Here is a 21,492-nt window from a genome sequence, read left to right on the forward strand (position 1 = left end):
TCTTCTAAACAAACCAACTGCTTTATAATTAACCTAAGTACATTAGGTTATTTCTGCTGTGTTCTTTGGAATTTCTGTGGTTAAAGCTGCTCCTCCTCCCTTCTGAACATTGTCTGGTCAGTCAAGAAGGCAGAAATATATTTTAGAGCAATTGCATACCTTTGTTCTGAAAGTATAAGACATTCACTTTAATGTTTTTGTTAGGCATCATGACACTGTCTCCTTTTGATCAAATGAAGACTGCTTCCAATATAGGTGGATATAATGCAGCTATAAAAAACAGCCCACCTGCTATGTCTCAGTATGTTACTGTTGGATCCAATCCTTTCACTGGTTTCTTTTTTGCTCTGGAGGTATGTACTACAAAGCTGACTTGCTGAAACTTTGACTAGTTAATCCTTCTCTTTTCTGTATGGGTATTTCCTATGTTCGTTTTATGCTGACATTTGCCCCTCTTCTTGATCTTCTGAAACTGGAATGATTTGGAGTAGATGTGGTAGTAATGTCTACCACAGGTTCCTGCTAATCAGCAATTTTATTTTTTATCTTAAAATGAATGTGATAGCCCAGTAACTTTTTTTTTCAGTTGTTAATTTATTGCCAATTAAGTAACGTAAGGATTTTTAAAAAATTATGTTGATATTATGTAAACATGCATCTTAGGGTTTTTTGGAGGCGTTTAGTCTTTTATCAGATACATATATGACCTGAGTATACTGTGATGATTTCATATAGTGGAACTACTACTTCTAGAAGAAAACTGCAACTTATGCTTGATGATACTTGTAGCACAGTTACGTCATCTTCTGTTGTATTGGAGGAGAAGACTGGCAATGTAGCTGTATGTCTTGTACATTCAGACCGTACATGTGTGCTGTCCTTATCAGGATCAAAAGTTGATTGAAAATGCTAGAATTGGAATTTTGATTTTGTACTTGCTTTTCCAATATGTTTATGAAAAAACTGCTTACGTTGATATTTGCAAGGATGCCAAAGCCATACACCAGCTAACTCTCCATGATAAATCATACACAGGGTTTTCTTAACTTCTGTTGCAGACAAACATACTGAGCTACCAGTGACTTGCAGGAGGATTTTCAAATGGTAAAGAGATGTCAGAATGGCTTTTCTGGGGGCAATGAATTAAAATTTTGCAGTCTTAAAGCTATGCTTTCTGAGCTGAAAGTCCATAGGAGGCCTGAAAAACTGTTCTGCAGTTGAGTTCAGTGTAAGAACTATTTCTTGGCTTTCTAAACACTTTTTTCCTTCATTTCAGGATAGCTCACAGCTGACTGTTTCTTGACTTTCTAAACCCTTTATTCCTTTCTTTCAGGGTAGCTCACAGCCACTGTTGTCTCATGTTGCCTTAGCAGTTGCAAGTAAACTGACTTCGGCATTATTTAATGCTGCCAGGTAATAACATTAAAAATTACATTAAATTATTTTGTTTTAGTAGCTACATAATAGTTCGAGGATTTTTAGGACCATTAGTGTGATTCTCCTAATGTGTTTTTCTATTGCAAGTGGCTGGCTTGGTTGGAAGAGTAAACATGAAGAAGAACCTGTCCAAAAACAGAAACCAAAAGTTGAACCTGCAACCCCTTTGGCAGTGAGGTAAGTTTTACATACTGTCTCAATTGCTTTAAATCTCTTGTGTTTTTAATTGTTTGAATTATTTTGAAAGGTGCATAATTGATGAATGTGTTTATTTTTCTTGACTTGAAGCAGTGATGATAGTTTGCTGTTCATTTGTTTTAAGCTTTGTTTCATTTCAGTTTATCATTCTGGACAAATTACTCATCTCATTCACTTCCAGTGTGTGGGTTCATTGTTACTGTAAAAGAACAGTATGCACAGTTTAATGACAGTAGGAGTACATGAGTACGAGTCCTGAAGTTTATCACTGAAGAGCTTCAAAGAAGCCACATGAAGTGCTTGCTGCTTTAGATAGTTTAAAGCCCCTCACAAAAATTAGGAGATATCCTGTTGCCTGTTGATTATGGGAGAGAGGAGAAAGGGAAAAACAGCTGATAAAAGAATAAATTAATTCCTGATTGTTTTTCCTGATTTTTTTTTAAAGTGTTCTCAAGACTAGTTGGCAATAAGGGAGGGCTTACAAAGTAACCCACTGCTATGAGATCCTTGCCTGACAATGCGTGACAAGGCAATTGCTTCTCCTAGTTTCTGAACTTTGGTTTTCAGTAGGACTTTAACAGACTTAACGAGATCTCCCAGTAGACAGCACAAAAACGTTTTTCATACTTTGCTCTTAATTTTACCCATACCTTCATGTTACCTTAAGAAAGAAATCTTAGTCCATATAAGATACTCCATTTACTATTTCTGAAGAAAGATAGGTACCTAGTGTTTTTGCTTGATTTTTTTTTTTAAGGTTTGGACTTCCAGATTCCCGTCGCCATGGTGAAAGAATATGTCTTTCGCCATGTAACACTTTGGCAGCAGTAACAGATGATTTTGGAAGGGTTATTTTACTGGATGTTACAAGAGGACTTGCAGTTCGCATGTGGAAAGGTATGATAGAGTACATTAGTATAGCAAATAATATTCAAAATACTGTGACTTCTTATGTTCAGACTTAGAATTCCAAGTGTTTTTCCATTATTAAGCAAGACTTTTGTACATTGTGTTATTATGAACTGAATATTAAAGGCGGATGTTGTATAAAGTCCATAAGGGTATTGTTGTACGAATCCCTGAAATACTGGTGTGGTCTATAGCCAAAATTTGGTCTGTTTGGTTTGTATTGTACAGATTTTTATTCGTCCCTCTGACTGTATCCCAACAGAAAGCTTTTGACCTAATAATTTTTTTGGAACAGCTTTAGCTCTCTTCTCAAGATTCTTTCTCTTGATAAGCTGTAGTATCTTCTTTAATTCTGCTGAGAAAATAAACAGAAGTTTGAAAAATCAGTAAGAAGATATAAAACTTGTTAGATTCTCATTTCATCATGGTGACTGTGCAAGAAGGGGGTGTTCAGTCTCTTCTGAACTGAGGGCTTTTTGAAAAAAAAACTAAACAACCAGATGTTAAGCTCTCAAATTGTAATTGTACCTAATGTTGCAACAACTCTTATTTTTTCTATAGAATTAAAATTTGGCAGCTTTCTAGGAGATGGGAGATAAGTTTTAAGAAAGAAAGAAAATCTCTAGCCCTTCCCTCTCTCTCCCTCACTATCAATTCAGAAGATTAGTGGTCATGAATATAGTAGCTACTTCAGCAACACGCTAATACTGTAGTAGCTAGAGTAATCACGTTTCCCCTGTGCATTCTCCTTCTCTCATGTTTTGAAGCTTATTAGCTATAATACGTGCTTTCTGATATTCTTGGCCTTTTTTTTTTCCTTCATTACTGAGAGCTTCTTGTTATCTAGGAAGTACTGTTAGTCCTAAACTTTATTTGATCATCAGACACATATTTACAATTTGCCAGCCTTTCCCCTGTAAAACTTTTGAGATATGAAATAGTGTTGTTTTTTTGTTGTTTGTTTGGGGGTTTTGTTTGTTTTTTAAGCAAAACTGTCTACTGAATTAAATCTTTTGGATCGTACATTTTCTCATTGAGTTGTGAATGCTTTTCAACCTTTTTGGTATAATACATCTTTTTGTAAACTTGTTTTATACATTAGTATTTCACTTGTGGTTTGGAGTCTTCATTTGTACTTGCTAAACCATCACATAGTTCAGTGATGTCATTAAAGCATCTCTGTCTTTTTTGTTAAGGAAAATTTTATGAGGGAAAGTATTTGCGTTATGCGGAGAGAGGGGCAAGATGGAGTGTTTTTATTGGGCTACTAAGAATTGCATTTTAATGATGAAAACATACTATTGAAAACATATGAATAAAACCTTACATATTGTATTTAGGTTATGCAAATTTCCTTCCTTAAGTCTTCTTTTTTCTTGTTTTGAAATGTGAGAAATCTGGACGCTCACTACCGATCTTTCTTCTCCGAGAAGCTTTTGCATTGGTGTAATGTCCAGAGTACAGACCTGATGAGTTTTGGGGGTTTTTTGTGGCTTCACCCAGAAAAACTTGTTCCTCCTCAAAGCTTTGCATGAGGCTGTGTTTGGCTCTGAGGAGTCCTCTGGTGGGCCCTGCTCAGAGTGGATGGACCACAGTTCCTGACTGGAGTCTGGCTACTGGCCAGAGTTGCACAATTTGAAACAAAGTTTGAGACAGCTTGCTGCTGGAATAGTACTTAAGTGGGTGGTGATGTGTACTAATGATGTATTAATTTCTATACACTAATGAACGTCTGTCTTCACTCATAAAGGATACCGTGATGCAGAAGTTGGTTGGATACAGACTGTAGAGGATCTTCATGAGAGGGAAACTGAGAAGATGGATTTTTCTCCTTTTGGAAATGCACAAGGCCCAAGCAGAGTGGCTCAGTTCCTTGTGATCTATGCTCCGAGGAGAGGCATTCTGGAAGTATGGAGCACGCAGCAAGGGCCTCGGGTTGGAGCCTTCAATGTGGGGAAATACTGTAGGTAAGAAACAGTTAGCAGGTAGGCATATCCACATATCACCTTGCAATAAGGTGATATGTGGATATGCCAGTGGTGAAAGTGGAAAGTGCTGGCAGGCGCTTTTTGCATTGCCCACAGTTTCTACTGTAATGCAGCTTGATGTTTTATAGAAGGCGATTTTGTCATGTTTCATCACTCTGCAGTCTTTTCCTGATAAACACGTTTAGCAGTTGTTAAACCTTAGCTTTATAAAACTTACCTTCTTTTCATTCACTGTGTGGAAAGGGAATGTTGCTAATTTTGTTCTTCACTTTATAGGCCGTGTTTTTTGTGGTTTCAGATTGTTGTATCCTGGTTATAAAATAATGGGCCTAACCAATGTGACCAGTCAGGGGTGGCAGCCCCAGACTTACCAGATATGCCTTGTTGATCCAGTCTCTGGAAGTGTAAAAACTGTCCACGTACCTTTCCACTTAGCACTGAGGTAAGGACTCTGTGTAACCACATGAATTTCATTATTGTTTTTTGAACCAATGTTTTATTTAGAGAGAGCAATTCTGGTGTTCCGACTCGAGCGGAATACTACTCTGGTAATAGTCTCATTGTTTTGTATGATTTTCATTAATGTGATGTTATCTTAAAGTAGCATAAATAATTTGAGGTTTTTTTTTGTGAATCATTCACTTTAGTCCTCTTCACTTATATAATTAAAATTATTTCCCTTCAGTGATAAAAAGAGTGAGAGAGCAAAGGATATGCATCTAGTGAAGAAATTAAATGCTTTACTCAAAGCTAAAACTTCAGATCTGGGTAGGTTCTCTTAGATATTTTCTTAAGATTATATGTTATCAAATGGTTCTTGTATTATCTTTCCTGTAAGCGTACTAACACGGGTACGATTGTGGTGCATTTTGACAGCTGTATGTGCTATGAATTATTATCTTTAAGTAGTTTGGGTTTTTTTATAAGCTACCAGATTAAATTTATCTCATACAAGGATCCAGTATAAGCCTTGCCTGTCATGTAAATCTTAACTAAACTCTACTATGAGTGCTTGCATAAAACATGGTCTGTTTGCAACCCATTATGCTATGTAGTGGAATTCAGCATTTGACTCTACATATCCTTCTTCCTGTAAGTAATATATATCTTACAAAAGACAGATTTGGAGTAAGCCATGCCACTGAGCTGTTACTTTGTTTCATTTTCTGCAAGCTTATTTTGGCAACTTTTGTAATACTGTCTTCATCTCTGTAGCATGAAGACATGTGCATCTTAACGGTGGTGTGGATTGACTTGCTTTTCAGAATGCATTTGAGAAATATGAATGGTCATGATTCTTTATTTGCAGATTTGATTGAAGCTGAAGCAAAGGAATTAATACTTGATATCAAATACCCTGCTACAAAGAAACAGGTGAATATTTAGAGACCAGTATTCTTTATTACTAGAAAAAACACGTTGCTTTATCAGATTAGAGTGCTAAATCTTTCAAAATGTTATTTTTTTCCGTGAGTTACTTGAAGCAAATAATTGAGCTATATTGGTGTGGTGGTGTTCTCGGTTTTTTACAACACATTGACTGGAATTAATTTTGACTTGTGACTTCCCTAAAACATCTTCCATGATAAAAGTCAAAATAATAAAAAGAGGGCAAACCTGTCTCTATGATCAAATTATGCCACAAGTATATGTGAAGACAAAACACAGATGAAAAATAATTGTCAAAGTTGTGCTTTGTTGGCTTACCTTATGTGTTTTTACAGTAAAATTAAGTAAATGTTTAATTCTGTTGAATATCTGCCTAACAGGCTCTTGAAAGTATATTGGCAAGTGAACGAGTGCCACTTTCGTCTCTCACAAACATCACTCAGACACTAATGGATAACTTAAAAAAACAGGGTAGGTGGATATTTATTTTGCAAACATGGAGAGACATTTGCATTTTGTCTGCAGTGCTGTAAGACTATTGTAGAATTACTCTGTTCCACAGGGTAACCAGACTTGATCTACTTAGTCTTGCTGCTAGGTATCACAGGGTGTTGCTTCTACATATTTTTTTTTAATGCAGACTTCAAATAGCTTGCTAGTGAGTATGGTTTGCTATGCTTGTTATGTGCCTAGTAACTTGTGATTATATTAAAGAAGAAAACCAACAGCTGGGCTGGATACTTGCATCCAGTAAAAGCTTCCTTCAGAAAGAAGCTTTCACAGACTTTTGCCTGTTCTCTCTCTCCAAAGAAAGCAGTAAGGATATGGTACTTTTGATCTGTGAATTTTAATATACTGGAGGCACAAAATCCTTGTCACTGAGGGTCCGAGCTCTGGTCAGATACCTACTATCTTCTCCTGGTAAACTTTGCTGAAGTTATTTCATATGTTTTGCGAAGAGATTTCAGAGCCAATGTCAAGAAATGTCATTACCCATTCAAAATTTTGTTGCTCCTTTGAAAGGATACACTTGGATCTAAAAAGCCTGCTTTTTTTTTTTTTTGTTATCACTGGATTAATTTCAGTTTGTTTGAAGATGAGACTTTAGCAATAGGAGTCAAGAAATCCCCACCGCTGTTGTATGGAAGTCCTGAATAAATCATTTGTCAATTATAAAGGCTGTGTCTGTTCTACCTCAGTGAGAATGTGACACCACATTTTCATAGTTTCAGAGCCTTGAAAGGAAATCTTTTTCACTTCTATCAGTGTTGGTTTTTTTAAACCATTCTCTTGAAGTAGATAGAGGAGATTGAGAGCTTCACATATGCAGTTCTTTACCTAATTTTGGTCTAGCGTTCTAAATCACTATCATTATCCATTTCTATCAGAACTCAAAAAAAAAACCAAAACAAAAACAAACAAACAAAAAAACATGCACTTTTGCACTGAAGAGAGATTGACAGAACTGTATACTTAACTGAGGTCTGTTTGGTTGGGTTGAGTGTGTGTTTTTCATCATTAATCTTTTATTGTCATACATAACATTATTATTTCCTCACAGTCACAGTAAGGAACAAATTTGACTGATGTTCTAGCCTTCTAATTTCAGAAGAATAGTGACATATTCTTCCACTTGTGCTTAGTAGGTGAAAGATAATGTGAAGCAGATGCTGGGCTCTGTGAATGCTGTGGTTGTGAAGAAAAGGTCAGGTGACTGTGCAGCAGGCTCTGTGCATTTCTCTTTTGTTTGTAGGATTTTTAATAGCAACGTATCAAAAGTGTTTAAGGGCTCATAGGGAGAAAATTGTGTTTAGAAGCTGTTTCAGGTGAAGATAATATATTCAGAGATATCTTTTCTGTAAAAAGGTCCTTTTAGGATTTCTGTAAAATGCTTTCTCTTATGACAAACAAGTTGGAATAGAGGTTTTTTCCCAACTTTATGTTCGTGTTATCTTGCTATATTCTGATTGCTTTAATTGTTACTGAAGTTTGAATGTCAATAGATACATGAAATTTCTGAGAGTAAGATTGTAGAAATACAAATGGCAGTGTCTTGCAGAGATGAAATCAAATTCATATCAGTAGATATCAAGCTCTCCTGATGCAAGGAATATGCCTAAAATGTTGGCATAATGAATAAAAAATTGTAGTTTGGAATTTAATTCTTGAAAAAAAAATATGTTTAAGACTTAGTGTATTTCAATTTTTGGCAGTCTCTGGTTTGGCCTTAAGCCAGGAAAAGACAATGGATTTGTCTTCGTTGAGTTACATATTGTCAGCCTCCTTCAGCTTCAAAAATGAGCCTGATATCTTTCTCTAATACTTCACATAAAAATAATTATTGTTTTATACTGCTGTGAATTAAATGTAATCACTGGAAGCAGCAGTGCCTCAAAAAATTACAGTGAGAGACATAAGTCCTCCAGTTCTAATACAGGAGGAGTTTAATGCAGCTGTGAAGTATGTTTTACTATTCCAGGTGATATATTAAAGTTCAAATGCAGTTTTATTTCTCCTCAGAGCTTGAGTGTGTGGATGAAGGACTACTGCAGTTCTGCGCAAACAAGTTAAAGCTGTTACATCTTTATGAACTAGTTAGCAAACTAAATTCCCAAAGCATACAGAAAGACACTCTACCCTCTGATAATGTGAGTAAATTCAAAATTCAGTTGTCTTACAGAATTGAGTGATGATTTAAGCATAAAAATACGTTTTCAAGGCATCGGGTAAAATAAGTAGGTAAGCAAGTTACCTGTTTTTGTAGCCTGGAACTTTTAGTGAAATAATTGTTTTATAATGTCTCCCCCTCCTCCACCTTACAAATGTCTAGTAATTCGTCTACCTAATATTCTTTAGCAGTCACATAAAGTTGAGACAGAAGTGAAAATAGAACCAAGATCTCCTGATTTCAGTCCTTTATCAAAAGTACATAGCATACTCTGAACTTTGTTCAGTTTTGGGAGGGGTATTTTGAGTAGAAATTGCAAATTCTGATTTTTTTCTTGTGTAGCATTATAATTTGGCTTGCTTTTGATATCATTTATAAAAATGCTTATACATTTATTCAAGCCATACAGAGTGGTGTTATATGGACTTGTTTGCTTCATGGGTAATTGTTATACTATGAGCAAGATCTAAATATGGGAGATGTATCTGTTGAAGTCCTTAAAAATGAAGCTGGAAAAGATCTTCATTTGAGCTATATAAATAACTGATTTTGAGATTATTCAATCACTTTGGCTCTTTAAAAGACGTTTTTAATGTTCAAAACAAAATGTTTTAACTGAACTTTTGTTTTAGTTTTTACTGTTCTTTGAAAACATCGGTTTGTATTAGTCTTGTGATGAGCGACAGTTTTTTTGGGGGGTCTTTTGGTTTTAAGGACTTGGCTAAACTGCTTCGGCTGGAAGAAAAAGATTTTCATAGGCTCCAAACATTACTGGAGAACTACAAGAACGAAAACACCCAAACTACTGTTCAGTTTGCTGATGAGAAGGATGACATATTGTCTGTGAAAATGTTCTTAGAGTATTTGGAATATGAAAAGGATGTGATTAACATGAAAAATATGGAAGATGGAGAATATGTGGCTTTAGGTAAGAGCTACTGAACTGTTTGTCAAATTACTTACAGATTGATTATAATCTAAGATGGTATAAATACTTTAGCCTTAATTTGGGGGCCTTGACAAGCTGGCTTGCCTTGAAGTGGTATGTGACAGTGCTAGTTCCAGACTCTTACCTTTAGCCAATGGAAACATCTTTCTACCTAGATGGATATTAATCCAAGTTAACTACATCTGTCGGTATGATTACCCTAAAGCCATGTTATCATTGTTCATTAATTTATTAATGCCACTAAGTTGGACAGTGGTAACTAGGTACTTTACAGAGCAGCTGTATCCTGCTGTTTCTTTCGTGGTCACTGCACCTCAAGAGTTCAGTTAATGACAGGACTGACTTTAGCCTCAGAGATGGGGCAGCTGACCAGAGGCATTAGGTGAGAGAATAAGGACCGATCATTTGTGGAATTGAGGAGATTTTGGACAACCTTAATCTGAAATACTATGGATGGGGAGTGTGTCTGTTGGGATGGGGTTACTGTCTGTAGTCTGCTTTAGTTTGAAAATCTGTTCTGGACTGTCCTTGAGGGCTCTGGGGAAATAACTAGTGGAAGCAGCTTGAGTTAAATCTGTCTCAAAGGCACTATCTTTCCAGATGATTTCTTTTCTGGGAGAATTTTGGTGCAAACACTGAATTCTGTGCACAGGTGTTGTATGGTGTTCACTTTGTAGCCTCCTACTTCTTTTGGCTTTAATAGTCAGACTTTGAGAGGAAGTGGGATTGAAAAGTTAGGCAGAAGAGCTTGGCTTTCATCTGTGTGAAGATCAAAGGCTATTTCTAAGTAATCTTAGAACTGCATTTTCTCTACCGTAACACTATACTTGGTTTTAAAAACTGGGGTAGAAGTACTCTTCTCCACACCCCCTTGGACAGGGATCACCAGTAACTTAGGGTGTTCGTCTGTAAAGAAATATAATTGAAACATGAATGTCATGCTGAGCAGTTTAGATGTTTCTTGAAGATCTTTTTCCAATTTTACTCTGCCTCAAAGGGACACTCACACTTTTTGTAGTGCTGGTGAAGTATGAACTATGTAATTGGTGGGGTTTTTTTAATTGGTTGAAGTACCACTAGTTTGCTATATAAGATACAACATGCTGCCACCACACAGTTATGGGTTACTCCAGGGATAAACTTGTCCGACACTTCAGGCCATTCTTTGAATTGAACAAAAATGTGTAATCCATGCAGTACGATAACCTTTGTTTTGTTATAAATACATTTTCCATATAACTCCTATAGTGGTAGGAACACTTATGTCCTTTGTAATGAACCTTCTTCTGCACTAAGGGTAAACCATCCAAGTATCCTGGATGTAACTTAGTCCTTTGTATTGCACTCAGCGGGACCTGATCGACAGATGATCTTTCATGTAAGTGTAAGAGGAGAGGCTGTGACTTTCGATGTTGTTCATAATGTCAACTAACTTTTGCTTCAGGCAGCTTTTTCTTCTGGAAGTGTTTGTGTGGGGAGAGTTCTACAGAGGAAATGTGTCATGCATTGGAATCAGCAGGTTTTAGCCCTCAAATGTTGTTGGTAAGATATTTATTACATACTTTAAAACTTTGATTTAGTATTTTGAAACCAAAACATTGAAAGGGAAAATTCTGAATGTTGACCTTTGGATTAATGCTCTATTCAGGTTGTGTTCAAATATCCCCACGTTCAGTTCTTTAGGTGCTCATATTTATATTTCCCACCTAAGAGATGTCAAGGAAAAAAAAAAACCAAAATCTTCTAGTAGAAAATGTGGGTGTTCTAGTGGGAATGTCTGTAGAGTATGCATTTAGGACTACGAGAAGATGTGCTGAAGATTTCTTCTACAAATAAGCAAAAATTATGAGAGTAGTTTATTTTGGGTACTGATACATTTGTTATAAGTCCTTTCTGCAAGCAAGCAAGGAATTTTCAAAAGAATTAAAAGTAAATTTTTCAGAACTGCTAATAGTGTTCAGACAAATATCTTTATCTTTCATCTGCATACAATTTTAGTCTTTTGCTGCTTTTCTTCCATCCACTACATAAAGATGGAAACACCTATTTCAGTATGACTTGCCTGTATTAAGATTTTCAGCTGTAATATTAATAACTACTAATGTTTACAAAGTTGAGATAGCTAACATACTGGTGTTAGCTGGCTGTGTCTCCAAAAGAGGGTTTTTTCTAAGATGTCTTTCTAACTGAAAGATACAGATTATATTGTTTCATTTCAAAGTCTGTCATAGGGTGCCTTATGCAAAATATTTTTAACTTTCTATGTTATATACTAAGGGTTCATGGATATAACATTTCAGCTCCATGACGCAACATTTTTTTGAGAAAGTGTTTGCATTAGGTATATTGCAATATTAGAGTTTACTTCTATTGCTTTAATTCCATATTCTCTTTTTTTACAGTCACTCCTTCTCAAGTTATGGCTTTCCAAGGAAAAAGATATTCTAGACAAACCAGATTCTGTCAGTTGCCTTCACACTATGCTGTCACTTCTGAGCAAAATGAAAGGTGAAATGTGCATTTAAAACACTTAAACACAACTGATATTAATTATTATTAGAAATCTGCTACTCTGACTAGCCTATGTTATTGCTTAGGGCTTCCCCCTCACGAAGTATGTAACCGAGCAAAATGCAGCATGTTGATGAACTAACTAAAAATACAATCAAAATCTGAAGTGTGTCACAATTGAAGGACTTCTTCATGCCCTGCAGTTTCACTCTCCATTAAGCTGACACGAGACGGTGGCTGTCCAGCTCCTCTCCCTCCCTTTTTTGGGTGTATAGTCCTGTCTCTCTCCCTTGTGCTGTCTGGCTCTCAAGTCCTTCGAGTTGCTTTAACTCATTGAGACACCGCTATTCTAGCAGCTTTTGTATGTTGAACATCTCTGTAACTTGAGGGGTACTTCATAAAGTCAGCTGGCCATTTTTGGGGGCTAGGTTGTATAATGAATAAATGCTGATTCTCCTACCTCACACAGAGCTGCTATGGATGTGTCTGTGCCAGGTTCCCCTATGTCTAGTTCACCACAGGACACCACTATCAGCTTGAAACTGGAAGCATGAATAAGCTACTGCTGCTGTCCTGAATAAATAATTCTGCTGAACACGAGGTAGCCTGAAGAGAGCCAGCTTGAGTGCTTTGAATATATGCGGCATCTTGAAATCACAAAAGCCTCTGTCTGCATTGTCAAGTGTCGTTTTGTAATATTCCTTAGATCTAGTAAGCATGCAGCAGGCTTTACTACCTAGTGATTTACATCTATTGCCCGTGTCCTACAAATGAAACTTGGAGAATGAGTAGTTCTGCTCTTTATTTTAAATTTGAATTCTAATCTAGAAATCATATGCTACATATCTAGTAAAAGATAATGTAGAGTAATTGGAAATTTCTCCTAATGCAAGCCGTATTAAGTGATGCTTTTGGGGTTGCTTGCTGCTTCACTAGTTTTAACACCCAGTGACCCACTGAGTTCCCTACTCTCCCTTTCTCTACAGTTGCTCTAGATGAGTCGTGGGACACTCAGTCAGTTTCCCCATGGTGGCAGCAAATGCGTACAGCTTGTGTTCACTCTGAAAATAATGCTGCTGCCTTGTTATCTGCTCATGTTGGGCATTCTGTAACCGCACAGATAATTGACAGTGTGACAGAGAAAAAGGTAAGTCATCTTAAACCTTCCCCTTTTATTTACTGTATCAGTTCCATGCACGTTGCTGTCTTTGTAGTGGCATGACATCCTCAGCATTAATTTGTCGTCATTTTAAGATGGGGACAAGCATGCCATCCTGCAAGCCTGAACATTTGTATTTGAAGAATATTATGCTGAGGTGAATGAATGATATATCAGAATTGTTTGATGAACTTATTTAAATATGTGGTAGGAACTGTATGGTGAGTTTTTCTCTTAATAGCCAATGATGTTGACAAACTTAAAGCCTATGCAGTTTCCACATAAATTTGAGACGTTCACTGGACTTTGAATGGTAAACCTGTTTTAATGTATTTTCCTTTTTTTTTTTAATGGTGAATTTTCTTAGCCCTTATGTTACTATGCTTTGCTGCTTAACGTGGTGGGTGGCTGGGGTTTTTTTTGGCAATAACTATCTTTTCACAAAGTTGTGATTAACACTATGAAACTCCACAGAGCATTGCCATTCAAAATGGAAAAAGTTATTATATTCATAAATAGCACTAGGCATATTTGTATTTTACCACTTGCCTTAACGGATTAGATGGGGTTTAAGTGATGTTCGGTCTTGTAAATAGAGACTGCCTGATAAATTATAACTAGATTACTGCGAAGTGTTTTAGTATTTTTGCACATTCAACTTAACTATTGCAATTCTGTATATTAAAGTTGTTGACATTGCCCAAATATGAATGTTTGTATGTATTATACTTTACCCATATGCTCTCTCCTTTGTCACCTTCTCTACTGCTCTTAAAAGAATAAAGCAACAGCTTTATTTCCCTCACAGCTTCCCTTCCATAACGCCATTTATTCCCCCCCCCCCCCCTTTTTTTTTTTTCCTACTATCCTTTGGCTTAAAGCCTGGAACTGTTAATGACCAGGCTTCTGAGAACTCTAGAGTTTGCTGTCTTGCTGCACAAAGCTAAAAATCAGATCTGCACCCTAGTAGAACTGGACTTCCTGGCAGGGCATTTGGTGATGACCATGAGAATTATCAAAATAATGCACAGAACTGTGATGTGTTGTGATTCAGTGTTTCTGGGTGCATGATAGATGTTTTTAATACGGAAGGAAATTGAAATGTAGGTGGATTAATTGTATATGTAGGGAATGTGTATATAGCGGAGGAATGACAATTATATCTTTTTGAAAGGATTCTAACCCACCTTTCAACTGAATACGAACTTTAAAATGGGACTATAGGATGACCTTTCAGGTCCTTCTATTTTCTTATGCTTTTGTTTAAGAATCTGTGCATTTTGTGAGCAGTGTGGGATATTAATTGATGTTTTCATAATAGTTAATGTACATATCTTGAACTAAATTATTCTTTAGTAGCTCTTAGGGTATAGCTATGCATTTTTTAAACAAAACTGTGCAACTTTAAGTGAACAGACCTAAAACAGTTTATATGTTCTGTTAGTTCTCCCAAATAATTATAGGTTCGGACATGGAATCCTGGGAAGCACTTTCCCTTGATACTGAATATTGGAAACTTCTGTTGAAACAGCTAGAGGATTGTCTGATACTTCAAACACTACTGCACAGCAAAGTGAGCAAAAGGACAAAAAGAATTTCATCACTCCAGACTGAGCCTTTGGGCAGACTTTCTGTAAAGAAATTGCTTGAAGCTGGAAAAGGTACATTTTTTCTCTTGTAAAGATGGTTGATTGTCTTTCTAATAGACTTCCAAGCCATCCTTACATTAAATTATGATATACACTGCACTGGAAATTGTTCTGTTGGTTATTTTTCTTAATTTAAAAACAAATGCAAACCACGTAGAATAACATTTTAAAATTGTAAGAGTATTACTGTAAAGACTGCTTTGTAAACCTCTAATTGGTTGATTAGGAAGTTTTCTAATTCTCAAAGTTATCCTTATGTAATTAACGGTATTTGTTAAAACTCCCATCTCTTCTCTTGTCCTTTGATTCTGAACCATAAATCTTCTGGGATACATTGACTATACTTCATAATTTTTTTTTTTATTATTTTTCTTAACGTCCTAGGAGGTATTGCTGACACTGTAGCAAAGTGGGTTTTTAAGCAAGGCTTCAGTCCTCTTGTACTGAATTTGGCCCAACACAAAAACAATACAGATAGTACTGAAGAATCTGTAGAAACGCGTACTAATATCTATCTTGAGGAAGCAGAAGCAGATGCAGGTGTGGAAACAATTCTAGGTAAGAAAATAATATGAATTTTTCAAATTCTAAATGTCTGCAGAGATGTTTTAATTGCTAATGTTGTGAAGTAGCAGAAATTACAGTGGGAAGAGGTCTGTCTTGTAACTTCAGATTTTGTTTTTCTAGAGCTGCTGCAACTAGCATATCAGCAATTTCCATGTAGTCTTGAAGTGGATGTACTCCATGCACATTGCTGTTGGGAATATGTAGTTCAGTGGAATAAGGACCCAGAGGTAAAAGTTTCATTTGCAGGGAGTCTTGGTTAAGACCAACTCAATAGAAGGAGTTTCACAAGTTTGTAATAGTTCATAAAAACTTGCATTAAGACGACTGACTTTGAAAGCATACTAGTTACAATTTTTTCTGGAATAAGTGGGAAGAACAAATTGAATTGAGAAAATGAATGCAGGTCCTGAGGCTGAATGGCACCACACTGCTGTATGTTTCTAAGCTATCAGATTCTCAAAACTGGAAGTTTGGAAAATGGATTCAAATAAGCAGCATGAAGAAGGCTTTTGCCTGTATTTTGTGCAAGTACGAAACAGTTCAAGTACAGCACAATAGTGATGAACTTTTCCTCTGTTCTAGATATGCTAAACAGATCACAGAATATTAGATTTGTTAGACTAGAATCCATTCCATTTGAAGAGGAAAGAGAGATTTCTTGAATATTCTTAGATTCCCTGGCCACTACTGGGAATTCTCACAAGGAGAAAGAAGGAAAAAAAAAATTCCTTTTTTCCACTGATCTCCTATAGCTTCTTTAATACTGGAAACTGTTGTCCTAAGTTCAGATGATACGAAAATTGAAATTAGCACTCCTTAGATCTGTGCAACATAACTTGCTATGGAACAGAAGGCTTCTTTGAGATTGTTAAAAACTTACTCCATCATAATGAAATGGAGTAAAAATTAATCTTTCTAGCACAAATGGATTTTGTATTTGAAAAATGACTGTAGTCAGTGGAGGTGCCTTTCAGCAAAGAGTATGTTAGCAGCACGTATACTAAAACAAGGCCCTGAAAATAGTGCTGAAATCACAATGTGTTTCATGATGACTGAAATGTATTTTGCTGTGTATGTATGCTTGCCAGATAGTAGCAGAGAAGATTGCAGTATCAGAATAACTTACAAAAGTTAAACAGTAACTGTCAAAAAATAGCAGCTTTAAAATAATCTACCTGAGCCCTTTAAGAATCAATAATATACATTGAAAACAAGTTTTGAATAATGTAATAACTTGTTCTTTTACTTTCTTGTTTTACATAAGGAAGCATGTTTTCTCATTAGGTCTATAGATCATCTAAGATGTATCATTAATGCTCACATTCAGCATGGTAAGTATGAAGCTATTATTAAAAATTATCTTTGTTGAAACTGTAAAACAGAATAAATGGCTGTTTGTTGACTAGTATAAATGTATGCAGTTTGTAGTAGTGATGGCCATTTTGTCTAAAAAAAAAAAAAAACCAAAACCTCAAAACTTTCTACTGAGATTCAAACTTTTGCTTTTCATGTTGAAGCTGAGTTTCCATCAGAACCATGAAAATAAGTTGTTTAGATAATGTGTTTAACTAAAAACACTTTAAAATAAAATTGCTCTGACACTTTTTTAATTTGTATTTAAATAGTGGCACATGCTTCTTGCAGTCAGTTGCTTTTCGTGCGTTTTGTGCATTTCTTGATACTCCTAGTGATTGTGACGACAGTTGTCTTTTTGGTAGACTGTGTATGCAGATAAGGTGCACTCTCTGCCTAAAGCACTAGTCTTAAACCTTCATGCTTACCAGCAAAGTTTCTGCGTACCTACAATGTTTAACCCAGTCTGCATAATATAATAATTCTAACAAATAATTCATTGCACTTCTGACTGTATTTGATCACCAAGGTAGTCTCGTCCTTGTCTCATTCTGAAATCTGAAGTCCAAGTATAAAGCAGTGAGGATAACTCACAGTTCCTTTCTGTTTCACTCACTATCGTGTTTTTAATCCCCTCTCGCGCCAAAGGAACTTTGGCCCGTGGCTTTTCACTCCATACTTGAAGATGTTTTTTCTATTCACTTGGAGTTTACAAGTTTGCGATTGTTCTAGGTATCGCTCTGATGATGTGGAACACATTCATAGTAAAAAGGCTTTCTTCTGCTACCTATCTAATGGACAAGGTGGGTGCAATATTGTGACAGTATTTTTGAAGCTGAATTTCTATTATTAGCTGAAAAGTGAAGCTAGTCTTTCTAAACCATTGTTTTGGTTTTTTGTACAGTAAGTTTGGAATATCTTGGATTTAAGCATCAAAAACCCCCCTGTTTATTTGGTTTATTATATGGCTAACTTTTGGAATTGATGAAGGAATGCATATTCTAAAATATCAAATCTGTGAAATGATCAACTACAGGCAGCTTTCATGGCTGATCAGCACTGGCTGATGTGTGCTGAAGACTTATGCACAGTGTTAGCTTGTAATCGCTAAATAAAAAGTATTTGTGAAACAGTTTGAAGCTATATATGTGTGCGTATGTAAAATTTTAAGTTAGAAAACAGTAACTTAATAGTTTTCTCTGTGCCTGTTTCCTGGTAAGTTATTGCCGTGAAACCTTCAAGTTCCCACAAGCAGCAGCTTTTCCTACTGTTATGGTCCAAGTTTTGCATGTATGAGCTCTTATTCTGCAAAACGGAGAACATTTTATGGGTGTTGTTGGGCATTTGTAACTGTTGCTGCCACTGTAAATCAGCTTCTGTTCTGTCATGTTAGCTTGTTCACTGTGAGGTTTAGCAGTCTTTTGTCCCTGCTAAACCCCAATTTTTTTCCTGCTTATAAATATGCGTTTGGATCTGTTTACTGGAAGACAGTTCTGTTTAGGACTGGAAGACAGTTAAGGAAAAGTACTGCAAATAAGAGAGAGATCTGTTTAAATTGTGTAAGGGGAATCTGCTTATTGCTTTGCTGGATGTAGAGCAGCAGCTAAGTGTTCTTCACTGTAGGAGTCCAGATGCAGAGAGAAGTGTTGACTGTGATTTAAAAAAACCCCAACAACCCCAAAACAACAAAACAAACAAAAAACCAAAACCCCAACACAAAACCCACAAGAATTTGCTGTCTCGTCATCTTTTTTCCTTCTCCTTTGCTCCTCTCATTTTCTGCTTTTGCTTTTTGTTTATCTCTGTAAGAATTGGAGAATATAATCTTCCTCGTTCCTTTCAGCAAATAGGCTCAGTTGTATACAGTTGTAGTAGGTGTTTCTTCTGCAAAAACTGTTTTCCAGTTTTTCTGCGTGCCTTTATGTAAATCCACCACCATCACTTCTGCCTAGATTAACACCCACAGGAGAAGAGATAAAGGTTTTATTAATTAACTGTTTTTTTGCACACATCTGTTACCTCAAATATCATGTCCTAACAAATGTTGATAACCTTGTAATAGTTATTTATGTATGTTTGAAAGCTGGGAATTAGTCCTTAGGATTTGTGTTACAGAAGCAGTAGCATAACTGATCTCTCACCAACTTCCAGAAAAATACAGTTACCAAATCTGTTGGCACTTAAATTAGTCCCAAAATTGACAGCTGAAAGTTGTCTTGAATTCAGACTTCGAAACAGCATGATGGATAACTTGAGTTCGAGTTTAAATAATCCCGTAATTCAGGACCCCGGAATCTCACTTCAGCTGTTGTTTAGACTCTGCCAAGATGTTGTAATCATTACTTTTATTTTTTTTTTTGTGCTATGGAAGAGAGAACTTCCACTGATGTGCATGTGCTTCATCATGTGCAGCATGTGATTCAACTTGTAGAAATTGGACCTCATAGTAACATTCCTAAACAGGATATGATTGAATTGTCTCTTCTGAAGAATTCAGATAGGCAAAGCATGGAAACCATGTAATAACTTCATAAGACTTTCTCCATCTCAATGAATATGCTGGAGCATTCACTCTTCCTTTCCTCTTCCCTTGTTCCCTAGTGTTTCTTTCCGATATCACACTTGGTATTATCGCTCTAGTTCTGTATTATGGAGATCACTGGGAATTTTTTAGCTGCCTTTGAAATTTGAATGAGGACCTTGGGGCCTTATTTCTAATCCTAGACTTTAAGAAGGATGAACTAAACGTGGTCATCAGTTTGTCTCTGAGTTCTTTATCAAATCTTTTATTGAAAGCAAGCTATGCATTGTATTGCCTTATGTAGCTGTAATGAACTATTTTCTCATTTTATATTAGGAAAATAGTAATAAAAGGTTAAAATGCTTGGTAACAGATACCTTATGATGAAAACTATTTAACTGTGGTGAAATACTTTTTTTAAACAGGTTGGAAAAGCTCCAAAGGACAGATTATGCAGACGGGCAAGTAATACTACTTTGTCTAAATGGGAAGAAATAAATAAGAATGCCTTAATTTTAATAGTAGTTTGATTTATATTTAAAAGTTTAAGAAAAATTCAAAATGTTGCCGTAGAGAAAATGTTATGAATTTTAAGAAATGTAAATTAATCTTTATCTGACAATGCAAATCAGGACAGTAGTGTAACTTTGAATATTATATAAGGTAGACTTGAGACTATTACGTGACAATTACTATTATTTTTCATGCATAATTTCATTAGTTTAAAACTTTTTTTGGAAGACATCTGATAAGCTTAGAAAATGAAATTTGCTAGATGTGATTTCTTGAGGAATTCAGTCATCTAATTTAGACATGCAGTATTGTAAATGGCTGCATTTAGCTTTTTTCCTATTTTTTCTCCCTGTTATTTCTAATTCTTTGTTGTACTTCAGTGAGTATCTGTTTACCTTTAAATATAATAGGTTAATAAACTGAGTTTAACAATGTGTTTTATGTCTTCTCAACATACAGAGATAATAAAAAGCCTGTTTCAATTCCAACTGAAACAATTTAAATCCTACTGTTTGTTAACAGGACGTAGGTATGGGTGACACAGCAATGACAGCTTTTCTTGGCTGCTGTTCAGATCTTCTGCAAACATTGCTAGAGGTAACTTTTTGTTTTTCCCATAGAAAATAAGGAACTAACTGATTGAAATTTAATTTTAAAGAATATGGTTATACTAATTTCTGCACCGTTCAGTTCAGACAAATATTAATGAACTTCTAAACATACGAAATTTTCTTTAATTTCACTGCAGAGAACTTGTGATTAAAGCCATGACTTTTGCACAGAAGACCAATATAGATGATGTTTTGTGTGTGACTGCTTTTCTGTGTTGGTCTGGCAGGCTGATGTTAGTAGCGACGAAATGCAGGCTCCTGTCTTAGATACTGAAGATGCCTGGGTGTCGGCAGAAGGACCAGTATCGATAGTAGAACTAGCCCTTGAGCAGAAACGCGTTCACTACCCACTTGTTGAACACCAGTTTGTGTTATGTACTATCTTGTATGCCATCATGAGGTTTTCTTTAAAGAGTGTGAAGCCTCTTTCACTGTTTGATAGCAAGGTATGTGTTTTGAAAGCATACATCTTAATATTGCTGTCCTTTGTATCTGTAACATACGCTAGCTTTCACTCTTAAAACAGTTCATGGATAATTTAATCAAAGTCATTTAGTCTACTGTGGTGCATTAATGAAGTTGTCACCAGAATTCAGGCGGAGACCCAAACTTGGTGATTTTCCTTACGAATAAAAGATTTGTAGTGACCTCAGGTGCAGGAACATCAGCTCCTTAATAATTAGCTGGCCTGAAAATACTGCATGGTAAGAACACTGGATAACAGGTTTTTCTAGTTGCTTTGAGAAGTGCCAGATCAGAGAAAACATAACTATTTAAGACCAGAAATGTTATGTTAGTGTCACTGTTGTATCTGTTATTACTCATCATTTTTCCAGAATTCTGAGTATCTCAGAGAATAAAGAGCTTGTCATTTAATGCCTATAAACAACTTAAAAGAAAAAAAAAAAAGTCAGTGCATTTAAAATGTAGTAGATCTCCAATCAGAACTTGACCCTGATACAAAGCAAGTACCACAAATTGAGTTTTCTTCCTCCTAGCTTTACCACACTACAATTCTAAAAAAAATTTAAACACCAAGTACTGGTGTAAACTGTCATTTAATTCCTGCT

At 35.9% G+C, this 21,492-nt stretch overlaps 1 protein-coding gene across 1 annotated transcript in view; it reads left to right on the plus strand.

Annotated features, from left to right (window-relative positions):
- Positions 1 to 21,492, plus strand: part of RAB3GAP2 (RAB3 GTPase activating protein subunit 2 (non-catalytic)) — a 42,705-nt gene that overhangs the window by 16,625 nt on the left and 4,588 nt on the right. The window contains exons 10-31 of the mRNA XM_010282860.1: positions 205 to 353; positions 1,334 to 1,413; positions 1,525 to 1,614; positions 2,393 to 2,532; positions 4,295 to 4,511; positions 4,831 to 4,974; positions 5,218 to 5,300; positions 5,842 to 5,906; positions 6,302 to 6,392; positions 8,442 to 8,569; positions 9,304 to 9,517; positions 10,983 to 11,080; positions 11,941 to 12,046; positions 13,036 to 13,196; positions 14,653 to 14,869; positions 15,242 to 15,415; positions 15,545 to 15,651; positions 16,689 to 16,755; positions 17,510 to 17,580; positions 19,724 to 19,759; positions 20,334 to 20,408; positions 20,650 to 20,868. Coding sequence (XP_010281162.1) covers positions 205 to 353; positions 1,334 to 1,413; positions 1,525 to 1,614; positions 2,393 to 2,532; positions 4,295 to 4,511; positions 4,831 to 4,974; positions 5,218 to 5,300; positions 5,842 to 5,906; positions 6,302 to 6,392; positions 8,442 to 8,569; positions 9,304 to 9,517; positions 10,983 to 11,080; positions 11,941 to 12,046; positions 13,036 to 13,196; positions 14,653 to 14,869; positions 15,242 to 15,415; positions 15,545 to 15,651; positions 16,689 to 16,755; positions 17,510 to 17,580; positions 19,724 to 19,759; positions 20,334 to 20,408; positions 20,650 to 20,868 — 2,732 coding nt within the window. The remainder of the gene's footprint in view (positions 1 to 204; positions 354 to 1,333; positions 1,414 to 1,524; positions 1,615 to 2,392; positions 2,533 to 4,294; positions 4,512 to 4,830; positions 4,975 to 5,217; positions 5,301 to 5,841; positions 5,907 to 6,301; positions 6,393 to 8,441; positions 8,570 to 9,303; positions 9,518 to 10,982; positions 11,081 to 11,940; positions 12,047 to 13,035; positions 13,197 to 14,652; positions 14,870 to 15,241; positions 15,416 to 15,544; positions 15,652 to 16,688; positions 16,756 to 17,509; positions 17,581 to 19,723; positions 19,760 to 20,333; positions 20,409 to 20,649; positions 20,869 to 21,492) is intronic.

Source organism: Phaethon lepturus, unplaced genomic scaffold (assembly GCF_000687285.1).
Source record: "Phaethon lepturus isolate BGI_N335 unplaced genomic scaffold, ASM68728v1 scaffold14972, whole genome shotgun sequence".
In the NCBI taxonomy this organism is placed as follows: domain Eukaryota; kingdom Metazoa; phylum Chordata; class Aves; order Phaethontiformes; family Phaethontidae; genus Phaethon; species Phaethon lepturus.